The sequence below is a fragment of the Pseudochaenichthys georgianus genome, chromosome 12, assembly GCF_902827115.2.
Source record: "Pseudochaenichthys georgianus chromosome 12, fPseGeo1.2, whole genome shotgun sequence".
Taxonomy (NCBI): Eukaryota; Metazoa; Chordata; class Actinopteri; order Perciformes; family Channichthyidae; genus Pseudochaenichthys; species Pseudochaenichthys georgianus.
The window spans coordinates 602413-627958 of NC_047514.1; the positions used below are offsets into that span (position 1 = coordinate 602413).

Below are 25546 nucleotides of genomic sequence, written 5' to 3' on the forward strand. Positions count from 1 at the left end.
AGTACCTCAGTATGGTGCTTAAGTACAGTAGAGTAAATGTACTAAGTTACCTTCAACCACTGGTCTTGGGGGTTTCTTAATAAAATTGTTGGTGAAACATAAAAATACATGAATGTAGGGCTATTTTTTTATATGAACGATTAGGAAAAGATGTCCCCCTCGCCAGGAGCCCAAAGACTGCAGTCACTGTACAGCAATACGTTAGTGGTAATTACATGATTTGCAAACTTAACAAGAGCACCCCTTAATCACGTTAGGATATAACATGAGACGAGTGGTTTGCACCCTTATGTGAGCTCGAGGGCAAATCTCCTGGAGAGGCTCCGAGTCAAACATCTAGTTTTAAGGTCTTCAGTGTTTCAGTATTGACCTTACATGTTGGATTATATTAAATACAAGTGTGCTCTGTATTCATGTAAGCTACGAACCTGTATGTTGTCCTTAATATAACCCATTATAGGACTATAACTAAACAAACTAAAAAAATGCCATTCCAATGAAACACACGGTGCTGGGTCCGACCTTAGCCTTTAGCTGGGGGAACTGTGGACATATTGTTAAGGATTCAAGGAAGAAGGGATTGACCTTATTTAAAAAAGAAACAAACAAGACGTCTTCATTTCAATTTCTTTTTCATTTGTTGCATGTAAAATGTCTATGTACAGTACATGTGAAGGTTTCCTTTCACGTTGTCATGTAAAATGGTCTGTTACAGATGCAGGACAGACTCAAAGGTTTAGCATGTAGCTCGGTTTTGTTTGTTGGGTGTACAAAGCCATCCCTGGGGAGGCAGCCGATGTTCAAAAGGCAGTTAAAGAACAAGAGCTGACGGCGACATGGCAGCCAAAACTCTGTCCAACAATTCTCTGGTTCTTTCCATCATTTCTTTTTGCTCGTTGCCCGTCTTCACCCATGGAGTTTCAGAGACCTCCAACCAGTTCATCTGAAGCAGAGACGCGTACTCCGACTCCACCTATCAGTCTTCACTTTGCTGCGTGTAGCCTAATGCTGTCTGTGTAGAGACAGGCCTCGTTTTTGCATTTACTATTTCATTTTATTTTTATAGCATCAGTCTATGTTGCTAAGCATTTCTCGTCCTTCTACTGGCCGGACTTCTTCTCCTTCTGGAAGCTGAAGCTGGTCCGGCGGCTGAGTTTCCTTTGTTTCTGGGCGAAGTAATCAGCCCGAGACGTGCTGGCCCGGGACTCCAGGATATAGTTCACCTAAAAAGAAACGGTTGGTAAAAAAAAAAAGACCAAAAATTCACTGAAACAACAGAGACGTTATTACATCATCAAAATGACCTCAATCAGCCACACACACGACCCTGTGATCGGACTGGCCCACACTGATTACAGCTGCTGATGAACGGCCCCAATTCAAACACCATTACTAAGTACTAAGTGAGTTAAAGAAATACTGTCCTGATTTTAGAATAGAATGAAATTGGGAGGGATGAACCCCTCTTTAATGGTCACACATGCACACAGTGACATTTGGCCTCTGCTTTGAACCCATGCTAGCACCAGGAGTCTAGCACTAGGAGCAGTGGGCAGCTATTGTACAGCGCACGAGGAGCAATGGGAGTGAGGGGGGAAGGGGGGTGTCCGGTGCCTTGCTCAAGGGCACCACGGCAGGGCAGGAGGTGAACTGGGACCTCTCCAAGTAGCAGTCCATTTTTAGGTCTGGTCGGGGACTTGAACCGGCGCCCCTACTGACTGAGCCACTGCCACTATTGCAGCTTCTCTGCTAACCTCTTTAGGAGTTGCCATTATTGTTTGTAACGAACATTGACCTGTGCATGTCAGCGCATATCTAGATATATTTTAGCGATTTCGTTTTTTGGAGTAATGACTGGAAACAAAACGAAGATTCTGGAACTTTGGATCTGATGTCTTACAAAAGGTATTAATTGAAAGGATTGGCCAAAGAGTAACAGAAGATGAACAATTCAATTAAAGTGTGCACTGTGCAGTCACATTGCGAGTCCATCTCTTCTCATCACAGCCACTCTAAATCTGGTCAAAAGTCATTTCAATCATAGTCAAAACAAACTTAGCAAGACTCATCAATGTCTCCGACTTCCTATCCGTTAGGGAAATAATTGTCCTCGACTCCTAGATATGACGTACAGGACCACGTCTGTTATCCCCTTTAAGGACATAGGCTGCTTCAGCCATGATGTTGTTGTTCCCATTCTGTGACCGGGCGACCCGAGGTCACAGAATGGTCTGTTGTTGTGGGAACACTGGGACGCTTCCTTCTCGGTGTTTGTGGACTCCAAGGTGTGAAATCTTCGAGGCCATAAGTGTCAGACGCAAGTAACTCACTGTTCCCAACTGTTTAGGCTATCTTCTCAAATACGTTGATTACTCTGTGAAACCAGTTAAATGGGCGAACGAGAGAGAGGCGCTCCAGAATTGACGTGGCAACTCTACCGTGAAGTCAGAACTAGGGCTGAACGATTAATCGATTTTAAATCGAAATCGCGATTCGAGATGATGCGATTATCAAATCGCAAAGCCTGCGATTTTTTTAAACTTTTTTTTACATTTTTATTTTTTTCTTCTTGTGTGTCAGTCATCCACACCAATCAGAAGTGCTGGGCTCCACATGTACCAGCCATTGTTAACCAATCAGAAGTGCTGGGCTCCACATGTACCAGCCATTGTTAACCAATCAGAAGTGCTGTGCTCCACATGTACCAGCCATTGTTAATCAATCAGAAGTGGCCCATGATAGAAGGTGATAGACAGATTGATCCAATCACCTGCCAAGTGCTTTTGAAAGTGCCTGCCCTTTCCAAATGGCTTCCTAGATAGTTTGGTGAAACAAACCATCTGAGTCAGGTTAGTGATGCTCCATCACGTGTTTCTATTACAGGGTGAATCTTTAACTGAAGCTTGACTTTAAAGCAACCCAACGGAAGTTTCATGTAAGTTTAGTTCTTTCACTCGTAGCTCGGGCTGCGGGGCGCTAGAGACAAGAGTATGTTGATACGACCTTCCTAAACACAGTTATGGCCACATTTTACAATAAACTTCCGTTGGGTCGCTTAAAAATAAATATCGCAATTCGAATCGCAATCGCAATATTTGTCAGAAAAATCGCAATTAGATTTTTTCCCAAAAACGTGCAGCCCTAGTCAGAACCTCTGGCTCTTGGACTTGTGACGTGAATCCTCCGTCCGAAGCTCCAAATAAACCATCAGTGTTTGACATCAAAGCTCCTGCTCTTCCCGTGTCTCCTTCCTGAGTCGGTGACTGCCACTGCATTGCTGCTGCACAGAAGGTTCCTCTACACGGTCTACTTGACATCACATACCAGAGAGCGGTGTACCAGTCTTCACTCTTATCAGTGCTGGGCAGACAGATCTGCATGTCTATATTATTAGACCAGAGAGAACTACCTAACCCAATGAGAGATATGTGACCGAATAACAACTCAAATTATACCTGAGAAGGAAAGTTTAATGTCAAAATATGTATAATGTCTTCAGTTTAAACATATTAACGTATGCAAATACAAATAAATAGGATTTAACTCTATAATTACTTATGGGTGATTTGTGATATCTCAAGAATACAGTTGCCAAGCAACGCAAAGTGGGTTAATCTGAGTTTTTTTACTGAACACAGCTGTCTGCCATTTGAACGGTCACTGATGAGTTAGACTGAACCAAAACACAAATGTGAAATCAAAAGAAGAAGCTGATGCCCTAGCCACACGGAGACGATACGGGTCGTCTCCGCTACAGTTCTCCATCATATTGGTGTATTTTGTGGCAGAAGTACAGCGCCACTTACAGGCCCGGCATATGTACTACAGCGTCTCCAGCGGGTCGAGCGGTCTCGTGTGAAGGGACATGTTTCTGGTGCCTATTGCGTTTGGACGGAAGACTTTTTTGATATCGAATTCGGTTTGTTTTCGTTCTCGTTACCGTGTGGCTCCAGACTGAGACTTGCTCTAAAGCTCTGTAGAGTAGGTGATGAGCAGTGGCGGCGCCAGAGTGTTTTTGTTGGGTAATCTCTGGTAGGGCTAACCCATACAGCGGTGGGGCTCAAGTCAGTATTTGCAATGTAATTACATACACGCTATATCGCCCCCCTTGACAGTGAAACGCCACGCGTGAGGTTTAGATTATTTCCCTGTCTCAATCCAAATGGAACTGTATGAAATAAAAAGGCACATTTGTCTTGTAGTAAATAAAAAGGGCGACCTGGAGCCAATCCTGCAATTTCCCCACAGCTGAAAGAGTTGATGCTGAAAACCCAACGCCTGCAGGGGGTCTGGGGGGATTCTGCCCCAGGAGATTTTTTTTAAATACTAACATAAAATACACATTCTGGTACTCTCTTGAGAAGACAAATAAATACATCTATCACTACACGACATATTTTAAAAAATGAATGCCATTTTAGTTTTTCGTTACTTTGTTCTGAAAGCTGAACCTGCTGCTCCTCACAGAGAGGAGAGGGAAGAAGCTGTGAATTATTTACATTGTGGATAAGGGTGGATTGCCCCCATTGTTCTGTGTGTCAACATGAAAGACAGCCCACACACCTATCATCAAACCGTGGGGTCTTATTTCATTACGTAATCTTGTATCGACGTATAGAGATGTACTACAGCAAAAGTATTCTCCGTCGGGACTTCCTGCAACAACACCACGCCGTTATCTTGATTCTGATTGGCCAGAAGACATTATCAAAGATGTTCTTTTGAGAAGACGATCACTACGTGGCAAAAGTTTTCAAAACCGTTTCTCGTCTTCGGTATTTCCAGACAAGTGGCTACTGAAATCAATCTGACTAACTGCTGTCTGTGCAATTTACTCCGCGAGTTGGCGGACTTTATTTTGCTTACTTTAACATCATTGTTCATGGTGGGGATAAGCCATTTCTTGGTATGGCTGTAGCCTACCCCAGCCATACCCTGGCGCCGCCACTGGTGATGAGTGTTAAATTGATAGCTGTGCTTTTCAAAGGTAATCTGGAACAGCTCATTCGACACAAAAATAAGAGTCATCTTAAGAACTCACCCGTAGAACTATTTCATTGACAGTAGCAGCATCAGACTCGAAGTAGAGCGGCTTGTAGTCGTGGTTGCTCAGATAAGTGAATTTAAATATTGCATGACCTGTAAGACAGAGAAAAAACGTTGACTTTGAGACAAAAGAACAAGAAGTGGTGAAATGCTAACTCGTGTCGTGGACTCATTCCTGCACCACGTTCTGAGAAGATAATGGAAATGGGAAGCAGGCGATCAGAATGCCAACTGCTGGTTAAACTCTTGTTGGTTATAGTTTGTAGAATGTGTCCTCACAACCTGTCTGAGTGTAAAACCAGTCCCTGCTGGATGTGTTGAGAACATGTGTGGAGAAGTGAAAGGCCGTGATCAATAACGATATCGTATCCAGCTCGTTCAGCTGCACTCACTGGGGCTTCTCTCCTCCACGAGGTCACAGGCACAGAGGTGGTCCGAGTCGATAGAGATGGGTTTCTGACGGATCCAGAACTTAGTGCTGGCCTTCTGATTGGTGACGGGATCGATCTCCACTTTCTCTCCTGAAATGCCTGAAGAAACACAGAATATATCAAACACATGATAACAACAGTGCCTCACAATCCTAACCTCGTCTATTTTCTACCATTTAACAAAAATTAGCCCCTTAGATTTATCATTTTAAACTTATCTTATGTACAACCAATGACCTTGAAGATCACACACAAAGCTAATTTGCCGCCTGCCCGACATCATTTGCATTCTCTCTCTCTCTCTCTCTCCCTCTCTCTCTCTCCCTCTCTCTCCCTCTCTCTCCCTCTCCCTCTCCCTCTCTCCATCTCTCTCCATCTCTCTCCATCTCTCTCTCTCTCTATATCTCTCTATCTCTATCTATCTCACTCTCAAAACAGGCTGGTGCCTTTAGTTTGAATGTGTGTTTGGTGGCGTGATAATTATTATTTAGAGTCATTGCGATATTGATTTGAACACGGTCCGTGATTTTGATTAAATAACCGGTTATCCCCACCTCAAAGTTGACCAAACTAGCTTAGCATTGAGCTATAACTCAAAAGGCCAGTGCACTTTACTTATACGGTTATGCGTCATGTATCAAAAAGAGTGCTCCAGCCTTCAGAGAGCAGTACGCACCTAGCTGGACATCCGTGGTGAAGCGCAGCTTGTGGATCATGCTGATCTTGAAGGACTTGTAGTGGTGGCTGCTCAGCATGTCCTGCACATTGGAGTTGTCATTAGGAGGGTCTTCCTCTGAGCTCTCCTCCCCTCTGGAGCCTGGAGACAGAAGGGAAATCATTCAAAAACCACTTATTTTAACCCATGATGGAGAAGTACAGCTGCACAATGAATACAAAATGATTCTTCTGTGTTGTCATGGAGATGTGGAGAGATTAGATAAATACATGTTGCTTATGTGCCGCATCAACAAATAACAAGTGGATGATACAATAACAGACAAACACAGCAAGGTTATTTATGTAAATAAATCTATTTCAGAATAAAATGTGGTGAAAGAAATGCTGAATAAAATGCAGGACGTGTTTACACTGTCCGGCCGACCAAATAAACTCTCATATTGAAGTGTTTATCTTGCATTACAAACACACTCACTGTAACCACTGCGAGGTCCTTAAAAACGACCTCAATGCTTGCTATAAACAGACCTTTTACACAAATATACATCTGATAAGGGCCTGCAGGAGAGAGACACTGAAGACATGCTGTAAACACGATGAAGATAACAAACGCATCATTCTAGTGAGACCATTTGGTACGGTCCTCGAGGTAATTTATAAACACACGCAAAAAGAAAAAAATTAAAGAAATCTAGAACGCAAAAAAAATTAAACAAGTGAGTGCCTGTTTTTCCTGGCCAAGGTCAGGGTCCTTGAACACAACACGAGCCTAACGTCACGTGGTATATGTCTCGTCTGACAGAGGTGCAGTGCTGACGGAGAGCACCGGAACCCCGCTCCGGCACTTCACAAATTGCAGTAGCCATAAGGAGCCGTACACATGCTGCAGTTTCTGCGTGTCTGTGTCTTTAGTTGAAAGCCCAGTGGCGATCTGTTCATCTGTCACACTGATCAGACAGTCATTAGCATCTGGTTAGCTAGCTATGCTAACAAATATAAGAAGCTTTTTCTACTACCAGTGAGGTAAAGGCACATCTTTATATGATCATTGTAGTTATAAAACAAATAAGAGAATAAAGTAAACAGGTATAAAATACTATATGACAGTAAAAAAAGTTGTTATTAATAAACAAGAATACAGTTTGAAAGGAGAGTGATTTGTCAAATATCCATAAAGAAAAAGAAAATCTGCTTCCAGTTCTGTTTCATATGGATGTTGAGAGATGTTTCCATAGATCTCTTCATGTTGCTCTCAAAGTGCACCAGATTGATGCTTTTAACTTCAACATTTAAAAAAATAAAATCCCAGGGGAGCATGCCCCGAGACCCCCGGACCCCCCTAGAGGAGGTTAGGTTAGGTCCCCCCCCCACTTAAATCATGTTCACATAGGAAACTAAATACATTTGCACACATCTTGTGTCCCATATCTTTCTGCATGCATGCGCGAGTCATGGTGAGATATCTGGATTACGAGGTTGCTTTTTCTTTGCACTGCATGAAAGAAAGGCCAAATGAATGGGCTGTGATTTTAGTATTTTTAAGCAGAGGTCAATAATTTGTACGGCCCTCGGAGGATGTTGAAAACATTGAAATGGCCATTGAGAGGAAAAAGGTTCCCCACCCCTCGTCTAGGAGGTACCAAAAATAGCTGCTTTATGTCATTTATATATTTAAAATGTACCTTACCCATAAAGCCCTAACTAAAGCACTTCTTTTGAGTATGACTAAGAAATCTACACGGTTGAGTTTAAACATCCTGGATCAAACATTGTAAAAGCACAGGCTACATCTGAATACAGGTTTACTGTGTATTAGTTCTCATTATCTTCAAAGAGTGGACAAGACTTGTGTCCTTTACTAGTAGCCAATAGTAATTTTGTTAGTGCTGTATGCATGACATGACAACATGGATTATTAAATATATTTTTTGTTAAAAATTGAGAAAAGTATGATCTCCCTTTTGAGTAAAAAACTAAAGTATTCTTCTAGTCTACTCCAAACTATCCCACGATGTGAAATGCTGCCTGAACACCGTCAGGTCAGAGGTGCAGAGAAGCTGCGGTGGGGTTATTCATTGAGAGGCAGTTTAGGTGTTGATGTCCTGGTGTTACTCACTGTTCTCTCTGACCAGGCAGAACTCCAGGGTGCTCTGGCTCTCCAGCGTCGCGTCCAGATCTACGGACACATTCGGCTCCGTCTGCTTCTCCAGGCGATACATGGGACCTGTTGGACCGTGATGGAGTCAGATCATAGCTTAGCGTTTTCTACATTTAAATCAAAATTCATTTCCTGTCGTGCTGGATGTGAGACAACCAAACTTACAAATTACATTGGGATAAATAAAGTGTCTATCTATCTATCCATCCATCTATATATCTCTCTCTCTCCCTATCTCTCTCTCTCTATCTATCCATCTCTCTCTCTCCCTATCTCTCTCTCTCTCTATCTATCTATCCATCTCTCTCTCCCTATCTCTCTCTCTCTATCCATCCATCCATCTATCTCTCTCTCTCTCTCTCTCTCCATCCATCTCTCTCCCTATCTCTATCTATCTACCCTCCATCTATCCCATCCATCCATCTATCTCTCTCCCTATCTCTCTATCTATTTATCTATCCATCCATCTCTCTCCCTATCTCTATCCATCCATCCATCCATCCATCCAGCTCTCTCTCTCTCTATCCATCCATCCATCTATCTATCTATCTCTCTCTCCATCCATCCATCCATCCATCCATCTCTCTCTCTCTCTCCCCCTATCTCTCTCTCTCTCCCTATCCATCCATCTCTCTCTCTCTCCCCTATCTCTCTCTATCCATCCATCCATCTATCTCTCTCTCGCCCTATCTCTCTCTCTCTATCTATCTATCCATCCATCCATCTCTCTCCCTATTTCTCTCCATCCATCTCTCTCTCTCCTTATCTCTCTATTTCTCTCTATCTATCTTTCTATCTCTCTATCTAAAGAGTGGGGGAGGTAAATGACGAAGTGTTTTCACCTGAGCCTATCTGTGAGCCTTTCCTCTTCTTAAGTGCTTTCTGGAGAATGTCCTTCATGGTGACCTTCAGACTGTCCAGGGGGATTAAGGAGAAACCATGAGCAGCATTTCTGTAATAGAGAGAAAGGTTAGAAGGCTTCTCCAGCTTCATTTGAATGATTCAGACATACAATAAACACCCGAGATAGAACAACAAAGACATCTGGCTTCTTCCGTTCGCCTGGAGACTCGTTCTTCTCTTTCACTACTGAAAACATTTCATATGGAAATAAAAACAATGTCTAGAAGTACAAGCGGAGAGGACTACTACATACATGCAACACACACCCGGCTGCTACAGTACATACATGCAACACACACACACCCGGCTGCTACAGTACACACACACACACACACACACACACACACACACACACACACACACACACACACACACACACACACACACACACACACACACACACACACACACACACACACACACACACACACACACACACACACACACACACAACACACCACACACACACACACACACACACACACACACACACACACACACACACACACACACACACACACACACACACACACAACACACACACACACACACACACACACACACAACACACACACATCACACACCACACACACACACACACACACACACACACACACACACACACACACACACACACACACACTTTGTCTAAACATTTATCAAAAGTGCTCCAGATCCAGACGGAGGAATGCACCGGGTTCCACTGTCTCTCTAGCAGCTCCGTAGCCCCGTCCACGAGTAACGTCTCCACGTCAGGTACGTTATGTATGCTAGCAGCAACACACGGAGTTAACTACATTATACAAACATGGGTTTCTTTTGATGTGAAATATTATGTATTTAATTTAAATAAAAAGCAATGTTAGTTTTTTTCACAATTTGTTTACCTTGTTTTTTTTATCCAAAAGAACCGATAAGAGTACCGTTAAAGGACCGGATCGATAAGCAGTATAAAAGTAGTAGTACCGTTAAAACCGTTAAAACGATCCGAATAATCGATTAATCGTTTCATTAATCGATAGATTAATCGATTATCAAATTAGTCGTTTGTTGCAGCCCTAGTCGAAAACACATGAAAATGTTTAACACAAAACATAGACGTTTATCTCTCCAAATGTTTTTCCATCCAAGCAACATGACTACAAATATTAAAAATGACAGAAGGAAACCCTTGCGTTCGGTTCAGCAATAAGAAGGTTCGACATGGTGATCATGGAAGCTATATACCTTAATAATAATAATAATAGTAAACTCACCTGTTCACCATGGCCTTTGACCCCTAACCCAGTCCCCCTGCTTCAACTCCCACTGCTATTTATTTAATTTCTTTACTTTATTATTTCCCCAACTTGTTTGTTTGTTCAAGGTTCTTTTTTGTCATATGAACATAGCTACAGGCTCCTCCAGCACAATAACACAGATAAACACACCAAAGCATCCTTTTTTTAAATATCAGTGTCGAATTTTAAATGTAAATTCTGCAATATTTTACTATATTTTTTATTATTTCTAATATAGGTTATTTTTTATGTACGCACTATGACATGAAGTCAAATTCCTCGAACGTGTAAACTTACCTGGTAATAAACCTGATTCTGATTGGGTCCCTGGAAAGAAGCTATAATAAATGTAATCTATTATTATTAAGCTATATTCCTTGATATACATTGAGGACATTTACATATTCACACTTACTGCTGGTGGCGGTCTTTCTTACTTACATTCTGACAAACAGTGACTCCCTGGAAGCGAGGCCAGGCGACGAGTATTTCTCCACCAAGGCCAGCGTGCTGAATCCAAACTTGTGAATTGGTTCGTTGGAGTCGAGCGGAGGGAAGTCGGTGTCCACCTCGCCATCATCCTCAGCGATGTGCAGGCAGTAAGCCGTCACATTGTCACTGAGCACAGAGAGGCAGAGTGTAAGAGAAACTCACGCTCGGTGAAACGTCCCGTGTTAAAATGTGTTCGCACCAAATGTGTGAAGTAGTGGAGTACAAATACTTTGTTACTGTACTCAAGTACATCTTTCTGGTATCAGTACTTTACTTATCAGGACTACTTTTTACCTGTACTTTCTACTTCTTACATGTTGAACACAAATACCTGTACTTTCTACTTCTTACATGTTGAACACAAATACCTGTACTTTCTACTTCTTACATGTTGAACACAAATACCTGTACTTTCTACTTCTCACATGTTGAACTCAAATACCTGTACTTTCTACTTCTTACACTTTGAACACAAATACCTGTACTTTCTACTTCTTACATGTTGAACTCAAATACCTGTACTTTCTACTTCTTACATGTTGAACTCAAATACCTGTACTTTCTACTTCTCACATGTTGAACTCAAATACCTGTACTTTCTACTTCTTACATGTTGAACTCAAATACCTGTACTTTCTACTTCTTACATGTTGAACACAAATACCTGTACTTTCTACTTCTTACATGTTGAACACAAATACCTGTACTTTCTACTTCTCACATGTTGAACTCAAATACCTGTACTTTCTACTTCTTACACTTTGAACACAAATACCTGTACTTTCTACTTCTTACATGTTGAACTCAAATACCTGTACTTTCTACTTCTTACATGTTGAACTCAAATACCTGTACTTTCTACTTCTCACATGTTGAACTCAAATACCTGTACTTTCTACTTCTTACATGTTGAACTCAAATACCTGTACTTTCTACTTCTCACATGTTGAACACAAATACCTGTACTTTCTACTTCTTACATGTTGAACTCAAATACCTGTACTTTCTACTTCTTACACTTTGAACTCAAATACCTGTACTTTCTACTTCTTACACTTTGAACACAAATACCTGTACTTTCTACTTCTTACATGTTGAACTCAAATACCTGTACTTTCTACTTCTCACATGTTGAACACAAATACCTGTACTTTCTACTTCTTGTACCTGGTCTTCTCTAAAGAAGAGGGACCAATGGAAACGTTGTCATGTTGCCGTTGATCACCATGGAAACATTCATTAGCTAACAATGACATTATTGTTCTATTGATATAAAGGGAGGTCAGGTACTCTTTAAAACAGCTGCTAGCTATGGGTACTTTTTACTGAAGTACACTTCAAAGCCTCTTTACTTTGACTTGAGTAAAGAAGTTTAGTCAGTACTTCTACTTTCACCAGAGTATTTGTAAACACGAGTATCTGTACTTCTACTTGAGTAAAGGATGTGTGGACTTTTGCCCTCTCTGGTTAGCACTCACTTGAGTTTGGGTTCTCGTCCCTCGCTCGTGTACTGCCAGCAGATGAGGCCGATGAGGTCGTGGACGCGGGCGTTAGCGATGGTCACCACTGTCATGGGATGCAGCTTCTCCTGGGCCAGCTGCATTGAGAGGTAGACGTCTATCTTCTTGGTAGCCGTTGTGCCAATGTGGCCCTGAAGAGGTGAGAAGACAAGCAGAGGGAAATCCATGATGAGAGAAACATACACAGCGAATGCTAAGCTACACGTTATCATGCACTATAGATAAGATAAGAAAATATCTTCTTGGTCGAGTGCACTTATTGTAAGTCGCTTTGGATAAAAGCTAAATCCAATGTAATGTAATAAAATGGAACTTCATTTATCCCCGTGGAGAAATTCAGGCGTTTATAGCAGCAACCGGGTCAGAGTGAAAAACAGGATTCACACAAGGTAAAACAAATAGGTATATATGGGAGCTTTCTTCAAGGGTCAGTCTGCCGCACTGCTGCGTTTTTACCAACATCATTAGTTGGCCTGTGTTCAGTGTTTTCATTGTTTTCATTTGTGTTTAGACCGCACGCATTTGTTTTGGATCCTTTCTGGTTATTGTCACGTGTTACTGCACCTGTTGTATGTCGGAGTTGTGGACAAAGATGAGTGAGAGCCGTGTCGGATATTTTCTGTTAACCGTTTGGTCTTGTTTTAATATTTGTTTACTTTAATTTCTTTATTTAACATCCTGAAACAAGACCATTAGCATAGGCTTACTCCTAAAAGCCCACAGAGAGTACAAATATGGCCACTTTCCTCATTAAAACTGCCATCTTTGATCCTGAAAATGTCAGACATGGACTCAGCATCCTCAATTATCCCCAAAACCTGTCCAAAATTGTCCGAATCGGCCAAGCCATTTTTAACTATTGTCCACAGGCTATAATGGGAATGCTAATTAACACAACGTATGCAAGTTAGCATCGGGCAGTTTCTATGAGCTGGGGACCCATACTCTACATTTCTAACATAAAACTATGGTGTACTGCACATTCCCAGGATCACAACAGGACTCTAGGAGCTGGCAACTAGACGATTACAGCATACAAACGTTTTAATTAGATACTAGCTAAGGCAAATGATCAGGAAGAAAATGTGGAAAGCCTCACCTTGCCATCGAATTTGGAGTATTCATTGAAGGGGTTGTTGAGCTGCTGGGGACACTGCTCCAGACGCAGAGACAGAGTGGATTTGGTGCCCGTCAACCGCGGCCGGTCTTTAAAATCTCGCTTCTCAAACAGCGACCCCAGATCCTCCACTGGACAGAAACATGAGAGACAACATGCAGCACACGCTTGGGTTATTTTCAAATACATTGATTATAGTGGCGACTGTCTTCTAACTGCAGAGACATGTCCAGATGTCATCTTGTTATCAAAACTACAAAAGTGGTGGAAGAAAGTGCAGCATCCTTTATTTAACATTAAGTTGAAACTCCTTCATGTGACTAAGGTAACTTCGTCACTGTGAACCGACGGCTTCGGGCATTTTTATACAATTTATACTATTTATTGATGTAGTGTGTATTGTATTTTATTTTTAAATGTGTTCCCCGTTCCCCATGTCTGTTGCCGTTGACTGTGTGCACCTGGTGCCTGTGTTGTCTCCTCCCCCCTCACCTGTGTCCTGTTGGGTTGATTGGGTTGTGCATTTAGGCTCTGGGGTTTTTCTGTGTGAGGGAGTGTGTGTGAGATCCTGCTGGTGGCTGGTGGCTGTGTTCACGTGGGCAGCAGATTGATGGTGTGTCATGTTTATGACGTAATAAATGCCCACACCGGGTTGTATTTTGGACGTTCTGCTTATGCGTCCTTGCTTGGTCTGGGCCGCTCAATTGTCAGCTTCACACTTCACTTCACAGCTGCAGGTTTCGTTGTTGCGTTACAGTAATTGTCAGTTTTTTCCCCACTTATTGAGCTTTTACAGACAATAAGTCTGAGTACAATAACAGCAGAGGACAATAACATTGTTGCCAGACAGTATGTGCTCTAGAGCAGTGATTCTCAAATGGGGGTACGCGGACCCCTAGGGGTACGTTGGGATACTGCAGGGGGTATGTGAGATTTAAAAAAGTTTCATTAAAAAGATACCATGCATGATTACAAAAATAATCTTAGTACAATAAATGAAATAGAAAACACAATTTTATATAAAATATTTCATATAAACATGTCAAATGTGTGTATTGTATTTTATAGTTTTTCATAATATATCATTTTGTTCATTGGTTTGTTAAACATATATTACTTCAATTGAAAAACTCCTTTGTTTGTTGTAATGCATGCATGAAGGAGTTAATAAATCACGCACTGATGGAACATCACTATATTGTAATTATGTATATAGGCTTTTTCTATAAAAGATGTTCGGGGTCGGTCGGGGGGGAACTCGGCTGAGAAAATGTTTCAAAGGGGGTATTACTGAAAAAAGTTTGAGAAGCACTGATCTAGAGTCTAGAGCAGGGATATTCAATTAGTTTGGAATGGGGCCGGTTGATGAAAATGATCCAAAGCAAGGAGCCGGGAAAAAGATGGCTTGACATATGATCATATTAAGAGCTTCAGATCCAGTGCATATATTGTGTTTAATTAAATCAAACAACATAGCCCCAAGGCCTTTCTAGATCTAAATGGCAAGTTCAGAACTCAGTAGGCCGACATGTGAAGCTAATTCAACCATCAACATAATTTCATTTCAGTTAGGTGAGATTATCTAATCATTCACGCAGAGATGCAATCAATGACAGGAGTTGTCACTACAGTAGCTAGTAGGTGGGTTCGAAACCCGAGCCCGCCGAAGTTTTCAGGCAATGTCTTCCCCTCCATCTCTCAATGTAACAGCCTCTCTGGAATAAAGGCGCTCTGGCCCAAAAAAATAAATATATATCTTTGAAAAATGTGATTACTTTTTAACATTATACTCAAAGGGCCAGTAAATATCACCCCGGGGCGCCAATTGAATAGCCCTGAGTTACCAGAAATATTCCTGTGTATTATGGACACATAGGGAATGGGTCCTTTCCCCAAGTGAAGGAGTTCAAGTATCTCGGGGTCTTGTTCTCGAGTGAGGGAACAATGGAGCGTGAGATGGGCCAGAGCAGCGGGAGCGGTACTGCAGTCGCTTTACCGCACCGTTGTGACGAAAAGGGAGCTGAGCCAGAAGGCAAAGCTCTCTGTCTACCGGGCCATTTCCGTTCCTACCCTCACCTACGGTCATGAAGGATGGGTCATGACCGAAAGAACGAGATCGCGGATACAAGCAGCCGAGATGGGCTTTCTCCGCCAGGTGGCTGGTGTCTCCCTTAGGGATAAGGTGAGAAGTTCGGTCATCAGGGAGGGACTGGGAGTTGAGCCGATCCTCCTTCGCGTCGAAAGGAGCCAGTTGAGGTGGTTTGGGCACCTAGTTAGGATGCCACCTGGGCGCCTCCCTAGGGAGGTGTTCCAGGCACGTCCAGCTGGGAAGAGACCGAGGGGTAGACCTAGGACCAGGTGGAGGGATTATATCTCTTCGCTGGCCTGGGAGCGCCTTGGGACCCCCCAGTCAGAGCTGGTTGATGAGGGGAAAGGAAGTTTGGGGCTCTCTGCTGGAACTGATACCCCCGAGACCCGACCACGGATAAGCGGGAGAAGATGGATGGATGGATTATGGACACATAGTAAATGCAAAGAGTTTCGTGTTCACAAATAATCAAGGTTAATAGAAATAGGGTTTTTGAGTGAGGGCATATTCACAATCATTTTGAGATATATGTTCACCTTTTAGATCAACTTCCAGAACACAAGTTGTTCCTTACTCTTAACAAAAATGTCAGTCTCTCCATCTCATTAATTTCTCTAATGATTTCAATCCAATGGCCGACTGTAGGAGGATTGTCTTGCAGCCACTTACGAACGATTGCTTTTTTATTCATTGTATTATTTTTTTTCACGCTAATGTTATCCAAAAAACTATATATAATTTGCAGACGCTGAAAATATGTTTCCCACTATTTTATCCTCGACTTTGTGTCAGAAAATCCCATGAATTGTCTCCCAACACACCAAATTAGGTACAGCTTTGTTATTTTAAATACATGATATGTGTAGCTTTACCTGATTGGGAGGCGTGGGACCTCTCCTTCCACTGAACGTTTTTACATTTGATTTGGTTCTGCCGCTCCTTCCTTAACCTTTCGAGTCTTTGGGCTGCAAAGGAAAAAATACATTTAAAAGTCACACCTTTAAAACTCTTCACACACACACCATTAAAATACACTGTACTTCGCTTTAAATGCATATCTTTAATAGTGCATATACAGCAGCGATAGGAAAGAAGGCCATCTGTCATGTGATATTTTCCATCACACACACACATATGTACAGTACACACACAGAGAAGAGCTATCATGTTGTTAATGTTATTAGTTCACCCCTCGTATCTTACCAGCAGCCCCGGGTTTCTCGCGGTTATCTTGCTGGTGTCCTGATGAGATCCACCACAGGTCAGTATCTCAGGTCTCAGAGGATTTCAACCCACAACCCAGAACCAGCACTCCACCAAAGTACACGGCTCAAGAGAGCCAAAAAGAGACGTGCCGTCTGCCTTTGGACTCCCTCTCGCCCCAAAACCAGATTCACCCTCTCATAACAGCTGGATGTAGCTTCACACATGCACGCTTTTGATTTAATTCAAACTCACTTTTTTTTTTTTTTTTTAACACCCACACACCCCAACTCAAAAAGCTAAATCATTTAAGGGCGGATTAACCAAATGATTAAACCAATCAAACATAAGGCCCTTGAACTAAAATGAGTTCGACACCCCTGGACTAAAACTTAGGTCTACTAGAATAGATTTAAATTGTGCAATTTTCCAAACTCACATTGGTTTCTCAAACAGCATCTCTGTATAGTGTGTGTATTCACTCTCTGTCCTAAACGGCTTGTTGGAGCTCCTGCGTGGCTGAATCTTTTTAAAGGGGGTACATGATTGAAAAAAGTTTGAGAACCACTGCCCTACCTGTATCGAACCGCCAACAGACCCAAAACTGAGGACGTCACACTGCAGAAGCTCTGAAGCCCTGATCACGATACCAGTCATAGTGAAATGGATTCTGATTTGGATGGAAAGCCAGTTTTAAAAAGAAACCTGATGTTTCATTAAACCCTTTGGAGCACTTGGTTAAAAGAAGACAGCAGCAATTAGTTGGACTTGTAACCATGAAGTATTGAGGAGATTTGATACATTAGGAGATAAGAGTCACCTTCAAAATGACTTAAAACTGAACCTTGGGGAACACTTTATACGAGACAGATATCCGGTTGAAGTTATTACCAGAACTGAGAAAGTCCTCTTGGACTTGAGAAGATAACCAATGCAGATAAACCCGCCCAAAGCTCGAGTCTCGCAACCAAGAAACTGTGATAAAAGCAGCAATTAGCTCTCATAGAAGCCACACAGAATATTCCCCTGTAGGGGTGGGCGATATGACGATATATATCGTCGTGACGATATTAGGTCTCCACGATATGCTTTTTCAGAGATATCGTATCTAGCGTGATAGATACTTCAGTTATGCTAAAGTCTTTTATTGCACTTCAAGTCTAAAGTTTACATTTTAATTGTTTGGCACTGACTTTTCCTCATTGATGTTTTATGTTTTACTTAGTTGTGTTTTACCCTCCTTTTCATGTTTATTGATGTTCACTGCTCGTGCTACCTCAGAAAGTTCATTTTTATACTGAGAAACTGTGCCTTGAAGCCATATCAAAATGTTGAATTGTTCATTTCAGAAATAAAACCAGCTTGAAATGCTACTTTGGTCTGTTACTCCTTTTCGTTTTAGTTTCTGTTACCTTGTAGGTGCTTGTACTGTTAAGTAACTTGAAAAATAACCATAATAACCGACATGAAAAAATATCGTGATATATATCGTCTATCGTGATACTGCTTGAAAAATATCGTGATAATATATTTTTCAATATCGCCCACCCCTATTCCCCTGTGATGACACATCTGACTGAGAGAGATTAGCTGCTTAGCAAACGTCTTTTTCTAAAACAGGTCAAAAGCTTAGAACTTGGCCTTCACGGTCAAAGGACAGAAGGTGTCGTACTTGTAGGATGTCCAAAATGATAATTTCTGATATTAGGTAAATAAAAAGTGATTGTTTAATAGTTTTGGACAAGCACAAGAGGACCAAGAGCTCCAATCACATGTTGAAATCGAGGACATTTTCATATCACTACCTAGAAGCAATGTAAGCGTTGTTGGAGGAAACTGTTCAGGGTTCTTTGCTCGTAAGTCATCGCACGCCTCGACTAAAGGAGTTGTACGTCAGGTGATGCCGGAGTGACCAATTACCAATGGTGTCGACCCTGTGTCCAGTTTAGAGAAATATGCAGTGATTGTCTACTTGATGGCATAATAAGGAATACCTATGTGTCTTTGACTGCTTGATATACTCGCATCAAAAGGGTTTTGAATTGCTATCCGGGCTCCAACATGGAGGAACGAGCCACACACTGATATCAGGAAAGCAGAGAACACATCTTCCATCACAAAATGAAAACCCACCGGTCAAAGGTATCACTTAAAGGTGGGGGATGTCATTCATTTCAGAAACACTTGTTATATTCCATGGAATGCTCTTAACATCCCGATAGCAATGAATATCTGAAGTGCTTTGACAATAAATACATAAAAACACATCATCCGTGGAAGCCGTGGTGCTGTAAAAAGCACGACCAATCATCTGCTTCGACCCGGCTAAAGTAACTGGACGGCCTACCTGCCTGTCAGCCTTCCATCGGGGCACACACTCATCTCGTGCCTCATTGGTCATGTGCGCGTTTGTGTGTGTTGGAGGCGGGGCTCTGTGAGGAAGTGGAAGATTATTTCCGGTTGAGTATTTTCAAAGTCTAGCGCACTCGAGCTGGTTTCTCCAAAATGACCGACCCCACCTTTAAGAGTTTAACTAATAACGTATGACCCAAACTTACAATTGTTTTGCTTGTTTGAAGTGAATACATCTGCACTTCTCTGGTTGTCCGTAGTTTAAATCATGATGGTTTATTGCGTGTTGTTGTACGTTGCATTGGATGTCATTTATCACGTGATCTGTGCGACTCACCTCATAGCGATTCATGTAATCCACGCGGTGACCTGCCATCTCACCCCATGCGTTCCCCTTGTGCTTCCACAACCTTCATTAGCACACAATTTGACCTCACTAAACCACTGGCCCAGATTAGACACACAAACACCCTCAAACAAAGACGAGCAGAGCAGGCTTTCTGCCCCTGTGGTGATTACGGGGGGGGGGGGAGGGGGTGCGGGGGGTGCGAGACAGAGAGCCTGCCCTGCTGACCAAAACACCTCCTGGAAAGACAAGGTAAACTTAACTAATGTGCATTTTAAAAAAGAGGAATAGTTTCGGCGATACTAAAAGGTACCATGGGGTCGGATTAGATGTTTCCAAAGGGGCGTTCGTTTAGCGTGAAACACTTAAGGACGAGTTAAAAAAGAAAGGAGAAAGAAAGTGAGGTCAAAGAAAACTATTTCTGCTAAAAAGTTAGCAATGACTGAGCGTCAGAGCTAAGCATGTCAGATGTGTGTACCTTTGTTATTCATGTTCTGAGAGCCGCAGTGACGCGTCCTCAAACCCGGAAGTAAGTTAGCATTTTACCACTTCCGGTTCCTTCGCCAAGAAGCAACGGGATCTCTCCTTAGGATGTTGGGAACTGGCTGGAACTAAGGTCTGTGGTTGAGACACATTGAAGAGACGGATCACGTTTTGTTCTACGACAGTAAATCCATCAGCAGAGACCGCGCTGGTGATTCCTGAAGAGTTTACGTGTCTGAAAAACGATGGTTGTTACCAAGTGGCTGAATAGGACTACAGAAGTTGTCGAGGCCGTTGTACGTCATGACACCGAACACGTAAACACTCCGCTAAGTTAGTTTCTGTTCAGCTTGAAAGCAAGTCCCTGCCTCCTGCAAAGTGTTCATACAAACACTTCAACTCGTTCCATTTAGAATCTGTAGTTTGAATCTGGATCTGAAGTCGGCGTGGCGTTGAAGCAGCGACCCTGCTGTAGCTCCTTTATAGCATAACGTTAGCATTTTGCTTCTGGCGACTAGATTTATGATTAGAAAATGATAAAAGTAGGATAGACATGTGGAGATTATCCGGCTGAACAAAACGTGATCCGTCTCTTAAATGTGTCTCAACCACAGACCTTAGTTCCAGCTATTTTCCAACATCCTACGGAGAGATTGCATTGCGTTTTTGTCGAAGGAACCGGAAGGAGTTTACTTCCTGGTTTTAGGACGCGTCACTGCGGCACTCCATTATCTTTGCTTTGAAATGAGTGTTTTTAAATGCCCTTTTATAATGTTTCTCAATCCTCTGAATGTCTTTCATGTTTGTAAAGCACTTTGAATTGCCTTGTGTTGAAAGGTGCTATATAAATAACCTTGCCTTGCCAGCCTCAGTCGGATGATCTTACCCGTGTTAGAGCGCCGGCGGATGCCAAAGTCCCAGCTGGAGGTGATGTCCATGGACTGAGAGAGGTCACAGCCGTGGTTTTCCGTCACGCTGCTCCCCCCCTCGCTCAGTGATTCGGACCCTGTTGACCCACAGCTGGTTCCCGGCACCACAGCCAGTTGGCACTTCTCCAGATCCACATCCTGGTCTATCAGCACCATCTCACACATGCCTGTGTCGTCACTGGTCACATGGGACTGTCTGATGTGCGCCAGGATGATGGCCGGGTTGTCCAGGAAAGCCATCTCCTCTGCGCTTCAAGTGGTTGGTCGCTGTGGATGCTTCTCTGTGTCTCGCCCTGTCTTCCAGAGGATAGCTTTCTGTTCCTTTCAGTCCCTCACGGAGAGTCTTGAAGTCGTAACCGATGACAAGTGGAGAGCAGTCATCTTTTCCATCTCCTCTCCTCGATTATTCACTCGGCCTCAAGGCAGGAAAAGTGCCAGTACCTGATTGGAGTGAAATAACACGGTTACATTGTGCAGGTGGCAATTTTATTTTTTATAGTGTAATGATATTAATCAGGCTATAGGATGCACGCTCAGATGTTTATTGATGGAGCGCAACAGTGTTCCAAGCATGTAGGACAGGGGTGTCAAACTCAAGGCCCGGGGGCCAAATCCGGCCCGCCACTTCATTTGATGTGGCCCACAAGAGCTTGCAAAGAATATAATCAGTTTATTATAAGGTTACGTGCCGCTTTACAGGAGCACGTTGCCCATAAACTACATGTCCCACAATGCATCTCATTTTGTGAGAAGAGACTTGCAATTATTTGCCCTAGACTTCTGCTTTCAGACGTAGTTAATTATGAAGTTATTACCCTCGATAATAATCCAATGCAGAGGAAATATTGTAAAATAATACATTATTTTATATATATTTATCTATGTATATTTATATAGTCTTGAAGTTACCACCGGCCCTTTGAGTGCAACCATAATTCTAATGTGGCCCACGATGAAATTGAGTTTGACACCCCTGATGTAGGACTATTTCATTCAACAATCACTTTGATTTTGGAGTCATTTCTGTACAAATCTGAGCCCTCCTGTCCAGATGTGAGAAAGGAGTCGGGTTTCCTTCTCTCTTTCTTGACAACCATTTCATTTAATTCACTGTTGAACTCTTTTTCATAATCCTACACAACAATATCATGCCTCCTCCTTTCTATAAAGGAAAGCTTTTCATTCTGCCCGGGGTCATTTGGATCCGAAAACCGTTTGGACAACATGTTGTACACACTCATAGATTGACTCGAAATGACACTATGGGTTCAGTTCCAACATCCCTGGATCATATAATGAGGTCTGAAAATGTTCACACATTTAAGACGATTTTCTGTTAACGGTGCACCTCTGATTGTACTTGAAAATGGTACGGATAATTCTGTGGCTCGTGAGTAGCTTCATTAAATCTGAACAACAACGAAATCTGATGATGTTGTAGTGAGGTCACCAGGGTTACACCAGGAGGCTAACTTTTTAACAGATGCGTTGGTTAAAGGCTTACAAAGGGCTGCGTGAAGAGCAGGTTGGACATTTACTGAAGGGCTTACAGGTAAACCCCTGATTCACCCGTCAACACGTCAAAGTAGGAAACACATGTTGCAGCCACTCGGCCATAATCAGAAAGTTTACAACAAACCTATACAAAATGCAGTCCATAAACGAATTCTGTTGCTTTGATTGTATCATCCTTTTTTTTTCCACTCGCAACTCCCGTCACTACAACACAGTGAAACGCTAAAGGATTGTCTTCTTGGATATAAAATTGTATAATACATAGCCTCACATTTTAAAACACTTTGACAGCCCTTTTAAAAAGCATACAGTAGTTCTGTGTTGCTTACGAGAAGTAAAACACAGGATGAACTTGTTATTGTCAATGAGTCCTTCCACTGGGTGCGAGACATTTTTCGACTTTTTTATTGCCCAGTAAACAAATGACTATCCTGAGTATTTACACTGTGAACAAGAAGCTGTTGGTGATTTCAACACAGAAACAAAAGCTGCGAGCAAGGGCAAAACAATCCTGTCCCTTGGTCATATATTAGCCTGCTTCAAATACTTTAGTTAGCATGTTAAATGCTAGACCTTTATCTAACGTAAGCATACAAGAAACACCTACTGACAAGCAGAGGTGGGAGAAGTACTCAGATCTTGTGCTTGAGTAAAAGTAGAAGTACTCAGATTGTGTACTTGAGTAAAAATAGAAGTACTCAGATTGTGTACTTGAGTAAAAGTAGAAGTACTCAGATCTTGTACTTGAGTAAAAGTAGAAGTACTCAGATCTTGTACTTGAGTAAAAGTAGAAGTACTCAGATCTTGTACTTGAGTAAAAGTAGAAATACTCAGATCTTGTTCTTGAGTAAAAGTAGAAGTACCAGAGTGTAGGAAGAATACTCTGTTACAGTGAAAGTCCTGCATTCAAAATGTTACTCAAGTAAAAGTATTCTCATCAAAATATAGTGAAAGTAGCGACAGTAAAAGTAGTCGTTGTGCAGATTGGTCCATTTCAGAATAATATATATGATATGTTTTATAATGATTGATCATGAAAGTGTTCTCAAAGCTGGTGAAGGTGCAGCTAGTTTGAATGACTTTGTAGACTGCAGGGTAGCTGGTGGAGGTGCAGCTAGTCTGAATGGCTTTGTAGACTGCAGGGTAGCTGGTGGATTTACTCCAGGTGGAACTAAAGTCTGATTTAACACTTGATTATATTTCACATCATTCATCCACATCTGTAGAGTAATTAAAGGTATTAAATACATGTAGTGGAGTAAAAGTACACCATTTACCTCTGAGCTGTAGTGGAGTAGAAGTACAAAGTAGCAAGACATGGAAATACTCAAGTAAACTACAAGTATCTCAAAAGTGTACTTAAGTACAGTACTTGAGTAAATGTACTTAGTTACTTCCCACCACTGGTGACAAGCAACATACTGTCACATTCATATCTATTAGTTCCCATTTTGTAAGAGGCCAGTGAACGGAAGTACAAAAAGCTTCTTGGACTGGTGCTAACTGTAGCTAATGCTAAGCTAATCGCAGTCGGATGTCAAATGTGTCAAGTTTGCTTTGTCACTTGAGAAAAGCCTTTTTCCAAAATGATGGCAATTTCACGGTTAGCTTCTGTGAGTAGGTGTGGTTTTTTATTTTTTTATAATCATGCATAGTAATACACTTAAACACCTTTAACACAACATCCGGATTTAAATAGTGCTGCTTAACTTGTTTGGCGTTAGCTAATGTGGCTTTTGTGTTTAGCAGCCTGAACCATGCTAACTGGCTAACTTAAAACTCCTACTCATTAGCTAGTTGTGGTGGAAATATGACTTCCCTTAAGAGAAACTGATAAACTATTCATAACCAAGTTTGTTATATTTAAAAAGTAATAAAGATAGTCCAAATATACCTAAAACAGAGCCACAAGAGGATACAGAGGTTCTGCAGACAACTAACAGTCCCATCATAGAAGAAAGAAAGCAGTAATCCTACCCATTTATTATCTTAGACATTATCTAAACATTCCCACCATTAAACCATAACACGTTCCAGTCCTCATCCATTTGCAAATCCACCTTTTACCCTTCCGACATGTACATTGTCTATGTTTCACATAAATACAAATACAATTGAACAGAGTAAAAGGCACTCAAAGGAAGTAAATATATGATTATGTTAAATGATTAAATGATCATTTGACACGACTCTCGTCAGGTCAATTTATATACGTGGTATTCATACTGAATTGTTTTGGGTATTTTATAGGTTTTGACTTTTATTATCATACCTTTTACCTGCTGTGTAAAGTGTTACACTGTTATATCATGTTGTTTTGCTGCATATGATAATAGGTGTTAACGTCTGGCATAATGTCAAACTCTTGTTGAGATTTTAATTGTGATATGTGCCTTGTAAAAGCACTTTGAGCTGCAACTGGTGTATGTTCTACACACATAAAGCTTATTATTATTACCTTTAATGACGAATTTCAGGGCACTTGACATCGGTTGTATCGAGTTAGCTTGTTTATGCTAACACTATGCTAGCTCTGTCTGGTTAGCTGCTATCATAGCCTCCCAGAGGAGCTGTCAGTTAGTTTATCCCACCTTTAGAAGTCACATCCGACAAAGGGAAGAAAAGTCCACACAGCCCCGTTTATCCATGCGTACTTCATATGTAAAAAGGCCTCCATCCATTAGTAATAACGCATTAAGAGAAATCATAACACAACTGCTATGCTCAGACCAGCCGAGCAGTTGCAACCACTTCCGGTTCCATTTCTTATCTTAAAGGCGTTTGAAAAACAGCTTAGAGGTGCATCAGCGCCACCTACTGGACGGGAGTGTGAATCACAGTTGAAAGATCGGAGTAAACAAAAAATATATCACACTTTTAGATAAAAACAGGCATTCACATAGTGTTTAAAATGACGTAAAATGTACAGAATCAATTTTATTTACCAAGTAGGTTCACACATTTGCTTTGGTATAAGTGGTGCTACATACAGAGACACTGAAAG

At 41.7% G+C, this 25546-nt stretch overlaps 1 protein-coding gene across 2 annotated transcripts; it reads right to left on the bottom strand.

The window, feature by feature from the left end:
- Window positions 1-615: 615 nt before the first annotated feature.
- mapkap1 (MAPK associated protein 1) lies at window positions 616-25293 on the bottom strand. 2 transcript variants are annotated; one of them, XM_034096046.1, is made up of 12 exons: window positions 25134-25293; window positions 20985-21468; window positions 16587-16679; window positions 13608-13756; window positions 12467-12639; window positions 10938-11114; window positions 9156-9265; window positions 8272-8379; window positions 6154-6294; window positions 5439-5576; window positions 5042-5139; window positions 616-1223 (listed from the first exon to the last, which is right to left on the bottom strand). In XM_034096046.1, exons 2-12 carry the CDS (start codon window positions 21265-21267, stop codon window positions 1101-1103), a joined length of 1593 nt encoding a protein of 530 aa, XP_033951937.1. In that variant the 5' UTR covers window positions 21268-21468; window positions 25134-25293; the 3' UTR covers window positions 616-1100. The 2 variants fall into 2 exon arrangements, with proteins under 2 accessions (XP_033951937.1, XP_033951938.1); XM_034096047.2 differs by lacking the exon at window positions 25134-25293 and adding an exon at window positions 25001-25127.
- Between the last annotated feature and the right edge of the window lie 253 nt (window positions 25294-25546).

Coding starts and splice junctions, on each gene's coding strand:
- mapkap1 (XM_034096046.1), bottom strand. CDS start 21,267: ATGGCTTTCCTGGACAACCCGGCCATCATCCTGGCGCACATCAGACAG. Junction 11,115..12,466: donor GGACGAGAACCCAAACTCAA/GTGAGTGCTAAC, acceptor CTCTGTGCTCAG/TGACAATGTGACGGCTTACT. Junction 8,380..9,155: donor AGGCTCACAGATAGGCTCAG/GTGAAAACACTT, acceptor ACGGTCCAACAG/GTCCCATGTATCGCCTGGAG.